A 16771-nucleotide genomic window follows, 5' to 3' on the forward strand; every position below is an offset into this window, starting at 1 on the left:
TTTTCTAAGTAATAAGGGGATGCTGAAATAACACAAAGAATGATTTCATTTCCCAGGACTTACTGGAGAAGGGACTGAGGTAGGATCAGTTACTGGGGAACATGGAACTCACTGGGAAAGGAAAAGCAAAACCCACAAATATAAGGAAGAGTGTTTCTTCAGGTCAGCTACAGCAATGAGGCAGCCAAGATGCTTGTGAGGAAACAGTAAGGATAATGAGGCAGTCTCTCATTTTCTCATTTATTGCATGCTGGAGTCCTCAAATCTGCTAAAGATTCAGTGACAGGTAACAGCAACAACTGCTATTTAATGATCATGGTGGTTTTCCCTAAAGGTCTCATTTTGTGGGAGGGGAAGCAAGGGGTGAATGTAAACTGACAGTACCGCAACAGGGAACTAAGTCATCTAATATGTGTTCTAGATACATAACCAGGGTCTGACTGTTGTGGCTTTCTGTAATTAACGTGTAAGAGGTTGTGACAACTCCCGGATCCTTTGAGAACACTGTGCTTTCAAAGCAGCTGGCTTGGTTTTAAAGACATCTGGATCATAATACACAATACGCACAGGAGCCCTGAAATAGGGGAAAAAGAAATCAACCTGAAATAAGATGAACAGAGAAGGTAGCTAATATTTCTCAAGCATCCACTGTATGTTATGTACTATGATATTACCCCATTTTATTTTCATGACCTCCACTATACAGATAAGGAAATCAAGACTCAGTTAAATGAAGTTAAATGAATGAATTTACAGACAAATCCAGATTTATATGTCTCTCAGATTCCAAAACCTTTTCTCTTTCCCCAGAAAGTAAATTCAGGAAGTTGCTTAGTCTTGAACTTGAGTTTTGGAATCAGACAGACCTGAGTTTGTATCCCCTATGTATCATTTACCATAACATAATTTGTCAATGTTAAAACAAGCCAGAGTATTCTCTGGTAGACTTAAGGAAATAAAATTTTTGAAGTTGGCCACTCTCAGCACCTTACCACCAAATAATAATTTTGTCATCAGGATAAAAACCTTGATAATGCACTTGATCATATTCTTCTCTTTTATTTTTTATTTTATTGTGTTTTTTTTTTGAGACAGGGTTTCACTCTGTCACCCAGGCTGGAGTGCAGTGGTGCGATCTCTGCTCACTGCAACCTCCTCCTCCCAGGCTCAAGTGATTCTCCTACCTCGGCCTCTCAAATAGCTGGGACTACAGACGTGCACCACTATGCCCAGCAAATTTTTTTGTATTTTTAGTACAGACGGGGTTTCACCATGTTGCCCAGTCTGGTCTCAAACTCCTGGGCTCAAGTGATCTGCCTGCTTTGGCCTCCCAAACTGCTGGGATTACAGGTGTGAGCCAACGCATCCAGCCTCTTCTCTTTAATGAACAGAGAATGAGCTTCATTTCATCTGATGGCAAATTTATTTTTTTTAAAGGATAAACACATTACAGCATTTTAAACATGTCATTATATAAGACTAGCATATTTCCTTTTCCCTGAGCTCAAGACTTCCACAACTTTTTCTGCCTCTCCTAGGTTTTGCTACTGATGCTTTAAAAGAGGGATCAGATGTTATCCGTCAAGGTAACAAAATTAATTGAGGCTCGGGCAAGTTAAGAGGCCTCCAAAAAATAAACAGAAATGAGAGGCAATGTTTTTCTTTGTTAATTATATATTCTTATCTATTTGAATTAGGCCATACACGTACATGATGCAAAACATTGGAAAAATACAAAAGCCTATTTATTGAAAAATAAGTCTTCCTCCTATCCCAATTCCCTAGGCCCCCAAAGGCAACCATTGTTACTAGCTTCTTGTATACCCTTCTGAGATACTACAGGCATATGCAAACAAGTATATGGCCCATGTCTTTTTTTCTTACACAAATTGCAACATATTACATGCTGTGTTCTAGAACCTGTTTCACTTAATAATATATGTTAGATAAATAATTCCATACACATACTTATCAGACTGTCTCCTAGATCTTAAGTTTCTTTTTCTTTTTTCCTTTCTCTTTCTTAGAGCCAGGGTCTTACTCTGTTGCCTGGGCTGGAGTGCAGTGTTATAGATCATAGCTCACTGTAACTTCAAACTCCTGGGCTCAAGCAATGACTTCCTGCCTCAGCCTCCCAAGTTGCTAGAACTACAGGCACATGCCACCACACCTGGCTAATTTTTTATATTTTTTTGAAGAGATGGGGGTCTCACTTTGTTGCCTAGGCTGGTGTCAAACTCCTGGGCTCAAGCGATCTTCCCACCTCTGCCTCCCAAAGTGTTGGGATTACCAGTATGAGCCACCGTGCCTGGCCAATATTTTTAAAGAGTTTTTTGTAGAGACAGGGTCTCACTATGTTCCCCAGGGTGGTCTCCAACTCCTAGCCTCAAGCTATCCTCCCACCTTGGTCTCCCAAAGCACTAGGATTACAGGTGTGATCCACCTGCCCCATCCTAGATCTAAGTTGCAATACCTAGTCCACTAACCTTTTAACAGTAGCGTTATGTTTAGGGTAAGAAGACCATAGATGTATCATAATAAATGTAATTCATTAAGTAAGATGTTTTGGAAGTTCTTTTCATATTTCTACAACTCTTTTCATTTGCCTTATTAGGTCAACTTTCTCCCTCTCCCCAGAACCCCAGCCTTTCCTGTCCCACTTTAGCCTGAAATTGACATACCTCTTATTTGGATTAGCTAGTTCCTGAATCCTAGGTGATGCTTTGGAATGAGTAGTAGCATAAGATACTGGCCAATGGGCATCACGGTCAGGTAGATAATCTTGATGAACAGACTTGGACTTCGCTAGAGCTATTGTTCGGGGGCTAGGTTTAGCTATCATGGCAGCAGGAGGTACCTATAGTGGAAACAAAGAGACACAAAAATATATCCCAAATTTTACATTTCTCTATGTCTATAGCTGTATCCCTACTTAAGTCACAATCATTTCTTTTCTGGATTACTGCAACAGACTCGTAACTGGTCTCTCTGCTTCCATCCTTGCTCCTGTACAATGCAGCCTTCCATGACAGTTACTGAGGGAGAGAATGAACATATAATGAGTGTGTTCTGTGAGCCAGACAGTGTTCTAAGCTTTACCTAAATCATTCCCACTTAATCATCACAACAGCTTCATGAGCTAAGTACTTTCTAAAGCCCAAATCAGATCATATCGCTACCAGGCTTTAAACCCATGCTGGGCTGGATGCGTTGGTTGCTACCTGTAATCCTATCACTTTGGGAGGCCAAGGCGGGTGGATCATGAAGTCAGGAGTCTGAGACCAGCCTGACTAACACGGTGAAACCCCGTCTGTACTAAAAATACAAAAATTAGCTGGGCTTGGTGGCCCGTGCCTGTAATCCCAGTTACTCAGGAGGCTGAGGCAGAAGAATCGCCTGAACCAGGGAGTCGGAGGTTGCAGTGAGCCAAGATCACACTACAGCACTCCAGCCTGGCAACAGAGTGAGACTCTGTCTCAAATAAATAAATAAATAAACCCATCCTATTGTTTCCCATTTTGCTAAAAATAATACTTAGGCTCAGCCAAGCACAATGGCTTGTGCCTGTAATCAGTCCCAGCACTTTGGGAGGCTGAGGTGAGCAGATCATTTGAGCCCAGGAGTTCAAGACTAGCCTGGACAAAATGGCAAAACCTCATCTCTACAAAAAAAAAAAAAAAAAAAAGAAAGCAAAGAAAAACAAAAATTAGCTGGTTTACATTCCCACCAACAGTGTAAAAGCATTCCTATTTCTCCACAGCCTTGCCAGCATCTGTTGTTTCCTGACTTTTTAATAATCACCATTCTGAATGGTGTGAGATGGTATCTCATTGTGGTTTTGATTTGCATCTCTCTAATGATCAGTGATGTTGAGTTTTATTTTCATATGTTTGTTGGCCACATAAATGTCTTCTTTTGAGAAGTGTCTGCAGCACTATTCACAATAGCAAATACCTGGAACCAATCCAAATGCTCATCAATGATAGACTGGATAAAGAAAATGTGGTATATACACACCATGGAATACTATGCAGCCATAAAAAAGAATGAGATCATATCTTTTGCAAGGATATGGATGGAGCTGGAAGCCATCATCCTCAGCAAACTAACACAGGAACATAAAACCAAACACTAAATGTTCTCACTCATAAGAAGGAGTTGAACAATGAGAATGCATGGACACAGAGAGGGGAACAACACACACCAGGGCCTGTCAGCGGCAGGGGGTGTGTAAGGGGAGGGAGAGCATTAGGACAAATAGCTAATGCATGTGGGGTTTAAAACCTAGGTGACAGGTTGATAGGTGCAGCAAACCACCATGGCACATGTATACCTATGTAACAAATCTGCACATTCCGCACATGTATCCTGGAACTTAAAGTGAAAAAAATTAAAAAATAAAATAAAAAATAATAATTTTGAGCAAAAAAAATTAGCTGGGCATGGTGGTGCATGTCTGTGGTCACAGCTGCTCAGGAGGCTGAAGTGGGAGGATCACTTGAGCCCAGGGAGGTTGAGGCTACAATAAGCTGTGATAGCACCACTGCTCTCCAGCCTGGGTGAGAGAGTGAGATCCTGTTTCAAAATAATAATAATTATTACATATTATTGTGTATATATACATATATACACACACTTAGTGTATTCTGTTTTCACACTGCTATGAAGAAATATCTGAGATGGGGTAATTTATTAAGAAAAAGAGGTTTAATGGAATCACAGTTCCATTGGGGAGTGGCTGGGGAGGCCTCACCATCATGGCAGAAGGCAAAGGAGGAGCAAAGGCACATCTTACATGGTGGGGGGCAAGAGACTATAAGAGCCCAGCGAAGGGGGAAGCCCCTTATAAAACCATCAGATCTCATGAGAACTCACTCATTATCAGGAGAACAGCATGGGGGAAACCACCCCCATGAGTCAATTATTTCCACCTGGTCCTTCCCTTGACATGTGGGATTATTACAATTCAAGGTGAGATTTGAGTGGGGACACAGAGCCAAACCCTATCACTTAGGCTCCTTCTGTGGCCTACAAGGCCCTACATGATCTGCCTTCTGCCCCACCCCTCTGACCTCATCTTCCTCCCCTCCTCTCCTTGATCCCTGTGATTCCAGCCACACAGACTCCCTGGACCAGGTCCTTCCCTCTCAGGACCTTTGCACTTGCTAGTTCTCCTTGAAAAAAAAACTTCCCTTAGCCTTGGCTTGGCTGCCTCTCCCTCACTCAAGTCTCTAGACTCATACATCACATTCTTCAAGGAGATCTTCCCTGGCCAGGCAAGACAAGTCAGCCTAATTACCCTCTTCTGCGGGACTTACTTAATCTTCTTCATAGCACATGTCAACACCCACATTAGCTCATTTATCACTTTGTTTATTGACTGTATTTCTCCCCATTAGAATATAAGCTGCTCAAGGGGAATTACTTGTTTGCTAAAAGCTAAAATTGGCTGTGGCACATAGTTGGTGCTGAATAAACATATATTGACTGACTCCTTTTGGTCTTACTTTAAAAACCACATCTACCAGATTGACTTTCTGTTATGTTGCTTTATTGGTAAAATACCTAGGATGACATCTACTACTCTCTTTTAAAGGCTCACTCAAAAGAATTAGAGTGGGGCTAGCCATGATGGCTCACACTTATAATCCTAGCTCTTTGGGAGGTTGAGGCACAAGGATCACTTGAGCTCAGGGGTTCCAGACCAGCCTGGGCAATATAGTGAGACCCCTGTCTCTACAAAAAAATTTTTAAAACTTGGGAGTGGTGGCACATGCCTGTAGTCCCAGCTGCTCAGGTGGCTGAGGTGGGAGGATCACTTAAGCCCAGAAGGTTGAGGCTGCAGTGAGCCATGATCGTGCTGCTGCACTCCAGCCTGGGTGACAGAGCAAGACACTGCCTAAAAAAAAACCACCACCACCACAAAAAAACAAACAAAAGAATTAGGGTGGACAGCTAACACCACTCTCAGTAGTCTTGAAAGTGTTCTGCATTGCACTGGTGCAGATTTGTTTCGGGTTCTAAGACTATGATTTTCTGCAGTGGTATTCCTTTTTTCTAAAGACCTTAAAAAATAAAATAAACCCAAACAATCCTAGCAATTAAGGAAAGATCTCCATTACTTCCATTTTTACATACCAAAAAACTGAGAATAAAGTCATTTGCCTGACAGTCACAAGTCACTTTAGTAAACTTAAGACACTCATCCAAGAGTTTCTGATTCCCAGAATGGTTTTCTTTCCTAATAGAATTCCATATTAAATCCTCAGTTTCCTTGAAACAGGGTGAAACTGGCCCCACCTCTTTTGGCAACATGATCATTAGATATTTTTTGAAAACCCAACTGGAATAGGGCACCAAGTTGGCACTGCAATTGATGGTGGGGAATGTCAAGGATGAAGAGGGAGGGAAGCCATCAAAGGTTCCAGGCTCTGTGCTGAGTGCCATGACTTACCTGTTATTGCTCAACACAGCAGACCACTCGGTGAGGGCGGCTATCTCCAGAATTCTGTAGCTCACCTTGCTCCACCCAATTTCAAGTGCATCCCAACTTTAGTACTTTGGCATGTACTCTTCCCTTTACTGGAATATTCTTCTAGATCTTCACTTGGTTGACTCCTTATCAGTCAGGTTTCAGCTCAAATATTCCTTCCTTAGAGAGGCCTTCACTGACTACCATAGGCAAAGTATCTTACCGCCCTGCCCCACAGTCATTCATTTTCTATGTTATTTTCCTGATAGCATTTAGCATGATCTGACATTATCTATTGACTAATTTATTGTTTGTCTCCCCTGATTAGCATAGAGCTCCAAGTTGTTCACTGGGATCACTGCCTGGCTCACAGTAGGCATCCAAATATTTGTTGAATGAATAAAGCTCAGGAAGTTTGTCCCAACATCATAGAGCTTGTAGTGACGAGGCTGCAATTTGAATCCAGCTCCAAAACTGAACTCCAAAGCCCATGCTCTTGGTGCTCTACTCTTTTCCCTCTCTCCCTATCATCTAGCTAGTCTCTCTTCCTGCCACAGACCACTCTTCCCAGATTCTCTTTTCCAGTGACTTTGGGCTATGCCCTGTAGAGGCAAAATGGCATCCTAAGAGCAGCCAAAAAGTGAGCTGAAGGTAGTGATAGCTTACAGGACGGATGGGCAGTTCACTTCTTTGTCTTTCATAGCACAGACCCTCTAACTTGATCCTTGGGTGGGCAAGCTCTATAATTCTTGGAGTTGCAATCGCACTCAGGGTAGAAAGTGAAATCTTGGTTTGCATCTAGGGGAGAAAAATAAAACAGTACTTATAAGCATCAAGTAATAAACACTATTTAGTTCAAGATTACAAAGTATGATTTGACCTCTGGGCCAGACTTCTCAACACTCCAGCAGAAAGGGTGGGAATCTTGCAGTAACCTATAATCCAGCTGAAAGGATCAATTTCTATCTTTCTCAAACAAGATTACATGGATTCTGATGTAGCTTTTCTTTTTTTTGTTGTTGTGTTTTGTTTTCCAATCAAAATGCTTTTATTAGAATACTAATAAATGCAGATAAAAAAACCTCACACAGAAAAAGAGGAAAACACTCAGAAATGTGATTACAGATTAGGCATATTAGAGGAAAAAGAGTTCTTCAGGGTATACAAAATGTAAACATTTGTCCTGGGATTTCCCACAGATGGCACAGTCCACATGGACTCTTTTGGAACAAAAAAATGTCTATTAAGTCTCCAGGATAGCCTCTATAAAGTCTGCAAACTTGCCACATTAAAAGTTAAAGTTCCTAAAACTTTCTATGCAAAACACAAAATGGCTCCCAATCCAGGCAACTGGCACACGTGTAAGCAGAATACCAAAGCAAATCTGTCTTCCAACCATCAGCTTCGACTCCCTCCAGGTACTGTATTTACATTTACCTTGACAGAGATTACAGAGATATACACAGTATATAAAACTCCTACTTGAGGCTGGGGTGGGAGATGAAATCTTTCTTGCTTATCAAATGCTCTGGGGAGAGGCACCAAATCAGTCCTTTAAACTTAGGGAGAGAGGACTAAGAAGAGGCCCTCTTTTGTTCAGAAAATGGCGACTCATAAACTTCCATGGGTGGGCAGGTACAAACCAGGTGCTGATCTCCATATATGTCATCAATCCGGGCAATCATTGGCCAGAATTTGTTCTCTGGTTTCACGAAGGGGAGTGGGAATGCTGCCACCTCTCTGGAATATAAGGCCGGTCCCAGTGGGAAGATATAACGCAGGTCAGGGAGTGCGGAGACATCTTCAGCAGATTGACCCTGGGGTCGATGCGGCCCTCCTCAATGTCAGCAATTTCCTGCCGAATGCTGATCATGGCATCACAGAATCTGTCCAGCTCTGCCTTGTCCTCCGACTCAGTGGGCTCAACCATGAGGGTCCCTGCCACAGGCCAGGGCATGATAGGGGCGTGAAATCCATAATCCTGGAGTCTCTTGGCCACATCCACTGCCTCAATATTTGCAGACTTTTTGAAGGCTCTCGTGTCCAAAATAAATTCATGACCCACATAACCTCTTGCACCCCTGAAAAGAATTCTGTAGTGTTTTTCTAATCGCTTGGCCATGTAATTGGCATTTAATATCGCAGTTTCCGTGGCTTGTTTAAGGCCCTTGCCTCCCATCATCTTGATATAAGCCCAGGAAATGGGCAAGATGGAACTGGAGCCCCATGGGGCCGCACTGACGGTTCCCACAGGACAGGCATCCTCATTCCATTTTAGTGAAATGATGGGATAATTGGACAAAAACGGGGCAAGGTATTTCTTACTCCAATGGGCCCCATGCCAGGACCACCTCCTCTGTGGGGAATGCAGAAGGTCTTGTGAAGATTTAGGTGCGAGACATCAGACCCAAAGTCTCCAGGGCGACAGATTCCCACCTGAGCGTTCATATTTGCCCTGTCTAGGTAGACCTATCCTCCATGTTGATGGATGAGGTCACACACGTCACTGATGTTCTCTTCAAACACCCCATTGGTGGATGGGTATGTAATCATGATGGCTGCTAGGTTCTCCTTGTGCTTATCCACCATGGCCTTGAGGTGAACTGCATTGATATTCCCACATTTATCCACCTCCACAGGCTGAATCTTCATGCCTGCCATGTGGGCACTTGTTGGGTTGGTCCCATGTGTTGATTTCAGAATGAGGCAAACCGTTCTGTGCCCCTCTCCTTTCTGGTTTAAGTAGGCTCGGATAGTGGCCAGTCCAGCATATTCTTCCTGGGCTCCGCTGTTTGGCTGGAAACAGACCTGGTCATAACCTGTGAGTTCACACAAATCCTTCTCCAGTTCTCAGAAAAGCTGCTGATATCCTTGAGCTTGGTCCAGAGGCACAAAGGGGTGGATGTTTGCAAATTCTTTCCATGTGATAGGTGCGAGTTCAGACGAACTGTTCAGTTTCATGGTGTAGGATCCCAGTGGAATCATGCTGTGAACAAGGGAAATGTCTTTATTTTCCAGTTTCTTCATATACCGGACAATATTTGTTTCAGAGTGGTAGCTGTTGAACACTTGATGGGTGAGGAACGGGCTGGTCCTCTTGAACACAGACCCTGGAATACCTCTGCACTCCTCTCCCATGCTTTCAGCAACCAGTTCTGCAGATGACTCACAAACAAAGATCCACAACAAATCGTCCAGATCTTTTTCATTGACTGTTTCATCAAGAGAAATACCAAGTGTGCCATCCTCAAAAAGCCGAAAATTGATCTGCCGCTGAGCGGCCCTGCCCAAGACCTCCTTCACTGAGCAGCCACACTGAATCTTCAAGGTATCAAAGAACAGGTCATGCTGGAGTTGATGCCCTGCTCGCTTGAGACCTTCTGACAAAATCAAAGTGGCATTATGTACCCTCCTAGCAATATGCTCCAGCCCATGGGAACAATGGTAGATTGCAAACATGGCTGCCATATTCGCCAAGAGGGCCTGAGCTGTACAGATGTTGCTGGTAGCCTTGTCTCTCTGAATGTGTTGCTCCCTGGTTTGAAGAGCAAGACAATACACTTCTTTCCCAGTGGCGTCTCTTGTTGCCCCCACCATTCTTCCAGGCATCATTCTCACCAAGCTTTCTCGGACGGCAAAAAATGCTGCGTGGGGTCCCCCATAGCCCAGAGGCACTCCAAATCTCTGGGAGCTGCCCAAGGAGATGTCTACCCCCAAATTCTCCCGGTGGCCTCAAGATGCACAAAGCTAAAAGGTCAGTAGCACACACAGCAGGCCAGGCTCCCACTCTGATGAGCTCTCTCCACGAGTTCCGTAAAGTCTTCCACCTTCCCCTCCGTGTCTGGGTACTGGAACAACACTCCGCTGACATCTTTTCCACTGAAGTCCATTTCATAGGGTAACTTCAGCTCAGTGAGGACTCCAGTATATTTGGCTCGAGTCTGGAAAACAGCTATTGTCTGTGGGTGGCAACGGGAGTCAACAAAAAATTTCCTCCTCTTGTTGTGTCTGTAGCACAGCTGCAGCGCCTCTGCAGCTGCAGTCCCCTCATCCAGCAGGGATGCATTGGCCATGCCCAGGCCTGTGATGTCACACACCATGGTCTGGTAGTTGAGTAAACTCTCCAGCCTCCCCTGAGACACCTCAGGCTGGTATGGAGTATACTGGGTGATCCATCCTGAGTTCTCCAGTAAGTTCCGCAAAATCGTCTGTGGCACTGAGCAGTTATAATAGCCCATGCCAATATAGGATCTCCAGATCTGGTTTTTGCTTGAAATGGCATGCAGAGTTGCAAGGATTTCATTTTCACAAACAGGGTCTTCCATTTTCAAGGGTCTTTTCAAACGGATGTTGGTAGGGACCGTCTTCTCGATCAATTCATCAATGCTCGCCAGCCCCAAGATCTGCAGCATCTCTCTCTGGTCTTTGTCCCCAGGGCCGATGTGCCTCCGAGCGAAGTCGTCGTGTCTGGGCAGAAGGCGCTCCAGGAGGGGCGAGGCCCCAGCCGCGGCGCTGTCCCCGCCGCCACTGCTGCTGTCCCGGCCCCGCGGCGCCCAGCACAGCCCCGATCCCCCAGCCAGGCGGCGGCCGTCCCCGACCCCGCGGCCCAGGCGCAGCCCCCACGCCCTGGCACAGGACTGCATGGCCGCGGCCACCGTGTCCTGCCCCGGCCTGCAAGGGTCAGCCGCGCTCTCGGCCCCTCTCCTGGCCTCGGTCCCCCGGGTGGCGGCTGCGTCCAGCCTGGAGCCCCTTTCGCTGGACCGCCAGCCGGACAGATGGATGGACGCTCGAGGGCAATGAATGGGTGCTGCGCTCAACCAAGACACTCGCGCAAAGTTGTGGCTCCCCAACGTAGCTTTTCAAGAACTTAACTGTTAAACTAAAGACTTTGAGGCAATAGCAAATAACTGATTCAGAGATAAATGGTAATGATAAACTCAGCCAAGAGGCCAGGCTCAGCCCCACCAAAAAAGAATGCTATAAAGCAGCGGTCCCCAACCTTTTGGACACCAGGGACCAGTTTCACGGAAGACAATTTTTCCATGGGCAGTGTTGGGAAAAGGATGGTTTAGGGATGAAACTGTTTCAACTCGGATAATCAGGCATTAAATTCTCATAAGGAGAGCACAACCTAGATCCTTTGCATGCACAGTTAACAATAGGGTTCACGCTCCTATGAGAATCTAATGCCACTGCTGATCTGACAGGAGGTGGAACTCAGGTAGTAATGGTCACTCACCCTCCTGCTCACCTCCTGCTGTGCTGCCTGATTCCTAACAGGCCACAGACCGGTATTGGTCCACAGCCTAGGGGTTGGGGATCCCTGCTATAAAGGGTGACTTAGCTTTGTTCATAATTATTTTTGCCCGTTGGGAATTGGGGCTCATATTATCACAAATCACCATGCTTATAGTGAATTTAAGTGTCTCTCTTCTAATTGGAATAGATAAGAAAAAGAAGCCAAAGCCAATAAGAAGAAAAGCAGAACCATACATCTCCCCACTAGACTCCCAAGTTATTCTTCACTATCTGAATTGTGGAAATTTGTCCAACTTACATGGTCTTCTATTTAAATTACTTGTATTCAAAGTCAAAGCTTACCACAAAATTTTGAAGGAAAATATAATCAATAACGAAATAAAGTGGGGCTTTAACTGTGGGTTAAAATTCCTTCCTGTGCTGTTTAATTGATGATGATTATTATTATTATGATGATACTAACACTGACAGTGTTTCACATGTTTTGTGTATTAGTCTATCCTTGCATTGCTATAAAGACCTACCTGAGATGGGGTAATTTGTAAAGTGAGGTCTTGTTGGCTCATGGTTCTGCAGGGTGTACAGGTGGCATGGCTGGGGAGGCCTCAGGAAATTTACAATCATGGTGGAAGGGCAAAGGGAAAGCACATCTTACATGGTGGGAACAGGAGACAGAGCAAAGGGGAAGGTGCTACACACTTTTAACAACCAAGTCTCCTGAGAACTCACTCACTATCACAAGAACAGCAAGGGGGATATCCACTCTCATGATCCAATTACCTCCCACCAGACCCCCCCTCCAACACTGGGGATTATAATTCTACATGAGATTTGGATGGGGACACAAATCAAACCATAACATATTGAATCATTTATTCATCACCTCGGGTATCATTTTTATTTCTAATTCTCTAAGACAGAAACCAAGGTATTGTGAGATTCATTAATTTATTTAAGTTTACACAGTAAGAGGTAGAGGTAACATTCAAACTGAAGATCCTACCTCTTTGTACGACACAACAAAGTACTAATTAAACATTTTAAGCATTTTAAAGCATGAATAAAGCTTTCTGTCCTCTCAGCCTCTGGGAAAATGAAAGAAATATATGACAACCATTGCTTTCAATTAAGGCTTACGATCTAAAAAGACTTAAAATAATCATGTACTTATTCAATTTATTAAACAAATATTTCTTAGTCAATTATAGTATGTAAGACACAACAAGGAATAATAAGATACAGTTCCTTTCCTTAATGTAATTTTCAACTTAGAAAGAACCATAAGGCTGGGTGTGGTGGATCATGCCTGTGACATGAGCAGTTTGGGAGGCTGAGGCAGGAGGATGGATTGAGCCCAAGAGCCTTTTCAGACACCTGGATATTCTTCCTCGATACTACAACTTGAAAAGTGCTAGTTTCTTAAATGGTAGCTGCAAAAAGTACCACTTGAAACTATGTGAATGAACTTTTTGTACTTCATTACCTTACAATACATTTGCTTATCTTGCACATTGAATGAACCTTTTAGCCATGCATAATTTTGAACTTAATACCTAGGTTTCACACCAGGGATGCAGGAATGGTTTAACACATGCAAGTCAATAAATGTGATACACCACATAAACAGAATTAAAAACAAAAATCACATGATCATCTCAATAGATGCAGAAAAAGCATCTAACTCTCCAAAACTCTCCAAAATCCAGCAAACTCTCAGCAAAATACAAGGGACATAACAATGTAATAAGAGCCCTCTATGACAAACTCACAGCCAACATAATACTGAATGGGGAAAAGTTGAAAGTTCTCTGAGAACTGAAACAAGACAAGGATGCCCACTCTCACCACTCCTCTTCAACATAGTACTGGAAGTCCTAGCCAAAGCAATCAGACAAGAGAAAGAAATAAAGGTTATCCAAATCGGTAAAGAGGAAGTCAAACTGTTACTGTTTGCATGACATGATCATTTACCTTGAAAACCCTAAAGACTGCTCCAGAAAGCTTCTAGAACTACTAAAAGAATTTGGCAAAGTTTCTGGATACAAGATTAATGTATACAAATCAGTAGCTCTTCTATGCACCAATAGTGACCAAGCAGGGAAACAAATCAAGAACTCCACCACTTTTACAATAGCTGCAAAAAAAACACACACACAAAAAAAACCCCCCCACACACAAAAACAAAACAACAACAACCCAAAACAACAACAACAACAACAAAAACCTTAGGAATATACCTAACCAAGGAGTCAAAAGACCTCTACAAAGAAAACTACAAAACACTGCTGAAAGAAATCATAGATGACACAAACAAATGGAAACACATCCCATGCTCATGGATGGGTAGAATCAATATTGTGAAAACGACCATAGCGCCAAAAGCAATCTACAAATTCAATGCAATCCCCATCAAAATACCACCATCATTCTTCACAAAATTAGATAAAACAATTCTAAAATTCATATGGAACCAAAAAAGAGCCTGAATAGCCAAAGCAAGACTAAGCAAAAAGAACAAATCTGGAGGCCTCACACTATCTGATTTCAAACTATATTATAAGGCCATAGTCACCAAAACAGTACGGTGCTGGTATAAAAATAGGCACATACGCCAGGTGCAGTGGCTCACACCTGTAATCCCAGCACTTTGGGAGGCCAAGGCGGGTGGATCACTTGAGGTCAGGAGTTCAAGACCAGCCTGGCCAACGTGGTGAAACTGTGCCTCGACTAAAAATACCAAAATTAGCCAGGTGTGGTGGTGCGCGCCTGTAATCCCAACTACTCAGGAGGCTGAAGCAGGAGAATCACTTGAACCTGGGAGGCAGAGATTGCAGTGAGCTGAGATTGCGCCACTGCACTCCAGCCTGGGTGACAGAGCAAGACTCCATTTCAAAAAAAGAAAAAAAAAATAGGCACAGAGACCAATGGAAAAGAATAGAGAACCTAGAAATAAGCCCAAATACTTGCAGTCAACTGATCTTTGACAAAGCAAACAAAAGCATAAAGTGGAGAAAGGACACCCTGTTCGACAAATGGTGCTGGGATAATTGGCTAGCCACAAGTAGGACAATGAAACTGGGTCCTCATCTCTCACCTTATACAAAAATAAACTCAAGATGGATTAAGGACTTAAACCTAAGACCTGAAACTATAAAAATTCTAGAAGATGGCTGGACACAGTGGCTCATGCCTGTAATCCCAGCACTTTGGGATGCTGAGGTAGGCGGATCACCTGAGGTTGGGAGTTCGAGACCAGCCTAACCCATATAGAGAAACCCCCTCTCTACTAAAAATACCAAATTAGCCTGGCGTGGTGGTGCATGCCTGTAATCCCAGCTACTTGGGAGGCTGAAGCAGGCAAATTGCTTGAACCTGGAAGGCGGAGGTTGCAGTGAGCCGAGATCACACCATTGCACTCCAGCCTGGGCAACAAGAGTGAACCTCCGTCTCAAAAAAAAAAAAAAAAATTCTGTAAGATGACACTGGAAAAACCCTTCTAGACATTGGCTTAGGCAGGGATTTCATGATCAAGAACTCAAAAGCAAATGCAATAAAAACAAAGATAAATAGCTGAGACTTAATTAAACTAAAGACCTTTTGCACAGCAAAAGAACAGTCAGCAGAGTAAACACAACCCACAGAGTGGGAGAAAATTTTCACAATCCATACATCTGACAAAGGACTAATATCCAGAATCTACAACAAACTCAAATCAGTAAGAAAAAAACAAACAATCCCATTAAAAGGTGGGCTAAGGACATGAACAGACAATTCTCAAAAGAAGATATACAAATGGCCAACAAACATATGAAAAAATGCTCAACATCACTAATGATCAAGGAAATGCAAATCAAAACTACAATGCGATACCAGCTTACTCCTGCAAGAATGGCCATAATCAAAAAATCCGAAAACAGTAGATGTTGGTGTGGATGCGGTGATCAGGGAACACTTCTACACTGCTGGTGGGAATGTAAACTAGTACAGCCACTGTGGAAAACAGTGTGGAGATTCCTTAAAGAACTAAAAGTAGAACTACCATTTGATCCAGAAATCCCACTGCTGGGTATCCACCCAGAGGAAAAGAAGCCCTTATTTGAAAAAGATACTTGCACATGCATGTTTATAGCAGCACAATTCAGAATTGCAAAATCATGGAACCAACACAAATGCCCATCAATCAACAAGTGGATAAAGAAACTGTGGTAAATGTATAGGATGGAATACTACTCAGCCATAAAAAGGAATGAATTAACAGCATTTTCAGTGACCTGGATGAAATTGGAGACAATTATTCTAAATAAGGTAACTCAAGAATGAAAAACCAAACATTGTATGTTCTCACTGATATGTGGGAGCTAAGCTATGAGGACGCAAAGGCATAAGAATGATACAATGGACTTTGAGGACTTGGGGGGAAGAGTGGGAGGGGGGTGAGGGATAAAAGACTACAAATATGGTGCTGTGTAGACTGCTTGGGTGTTGGGTGCACCAAAATCTCACAAATCACCACTGAAGAACTTACTCATGTAACCAAACACTACCTGTACCCCAATAACTTATGGAAAAATCACAAAAAAACAAAAAAGTTGAATGAAGAAATCAATCAATCAATCAATCAATCAATGGACCAAGGAAGAATGGATAAAGTACAATTGTTTTATGCACTGTAAAATGAGTAAGTTGAATGAAAATAAAGTGTAAAAGGTAAATTTATAAAATAAACATTTTAGGGGCAGCTATGTAAAAAAAATTATTTAGGGCTCTTAAAATTAATTGTTAAAAACTCCTGGAATTATAAATAGAATAATAAAACTTGCAAGCCAAACTTAAAAGCCTAAGAAAAATCAACTTTTAAATTTGAAAATTTAAAAATGAGACTATTGATTATTTATAGCATACCTCTAAACAGTCTTTTCTGCATATAAAATCCATGCTCAAGGATACCTAAAAAGCTTACATCATTGAGTGTGGCAGTTTTTTTTAAGTGCCTATAAATTCTTTGACACTTCTCTCAATTGAGAGGTGGGGTTTGTGTCG

General features: G+C 42.8%; 2 protein-coding genes across 3 annotated transcripts in view; both read right to left on the bottom strand.

Moving 5' to 3' along the window:
• Positions 1-221: 221 nt before the first annotated feature.
• The window catches only part of SPMAP2L (sperm microtubule associated protein 2 like), a 73574-nt gene continuing 57024 nt past the window's right edge, over positions 222-16771 (bottom strand). The window contains exons 7-9 of one of the 2 annotated variants that reach the window (XR_010156302.1): positions 6455-7270; positions 2682-2857; positions 222-574 (exon numbers count right to left, since the gene is read on the bottom strand). Coding sequence is in view for 1 of the 2 variants with exons in the window: in XM_016951677.3 (XP_016807166.1) it covers positions 460-574; positions 2682-2857; positions 7139-7270 (423 nt within the window). In the remaining variant the exon portion in view is untranslated. The remainder of the gene's footprint in view (positions 575-2681; positions 2858-6454; positions 7271-16771) is intronic. The other variant, XM_016951677.3, reaches the window with a different exon arrangement.
• On the bottom strand, positions 7953-11130 carry LOC134809793 (glycine dehydrogenase (decarboxylating), mitochondrial-like). Its single transcript, XM_063808866.1, is given in 5 exon segments — positions 7953-8220; positions 8223-8797; positions 8800-10186; positions 10188-10238; positions 10240-11130. Coding segments are annotated over 5 exon segments (3063 nt in total). The 5' UTR covers positions 11116-11130; the 3' UTR covers positions 7953-8046.

This window comes from Pan troglodytes, chromosome 3, assembly GCF_028858775.2.
Source record: "Pan troglodytes isolate AG18354 chromosome 3, NHGRI_mPanTro3-v2.0_pri, whole genome shotgun sequence".
Lineage (NCBI taxonomy): Eukaryota > Metazoa > Chordata > Mammalia > Primates > Hominidae > Pan > Pan troglodytes.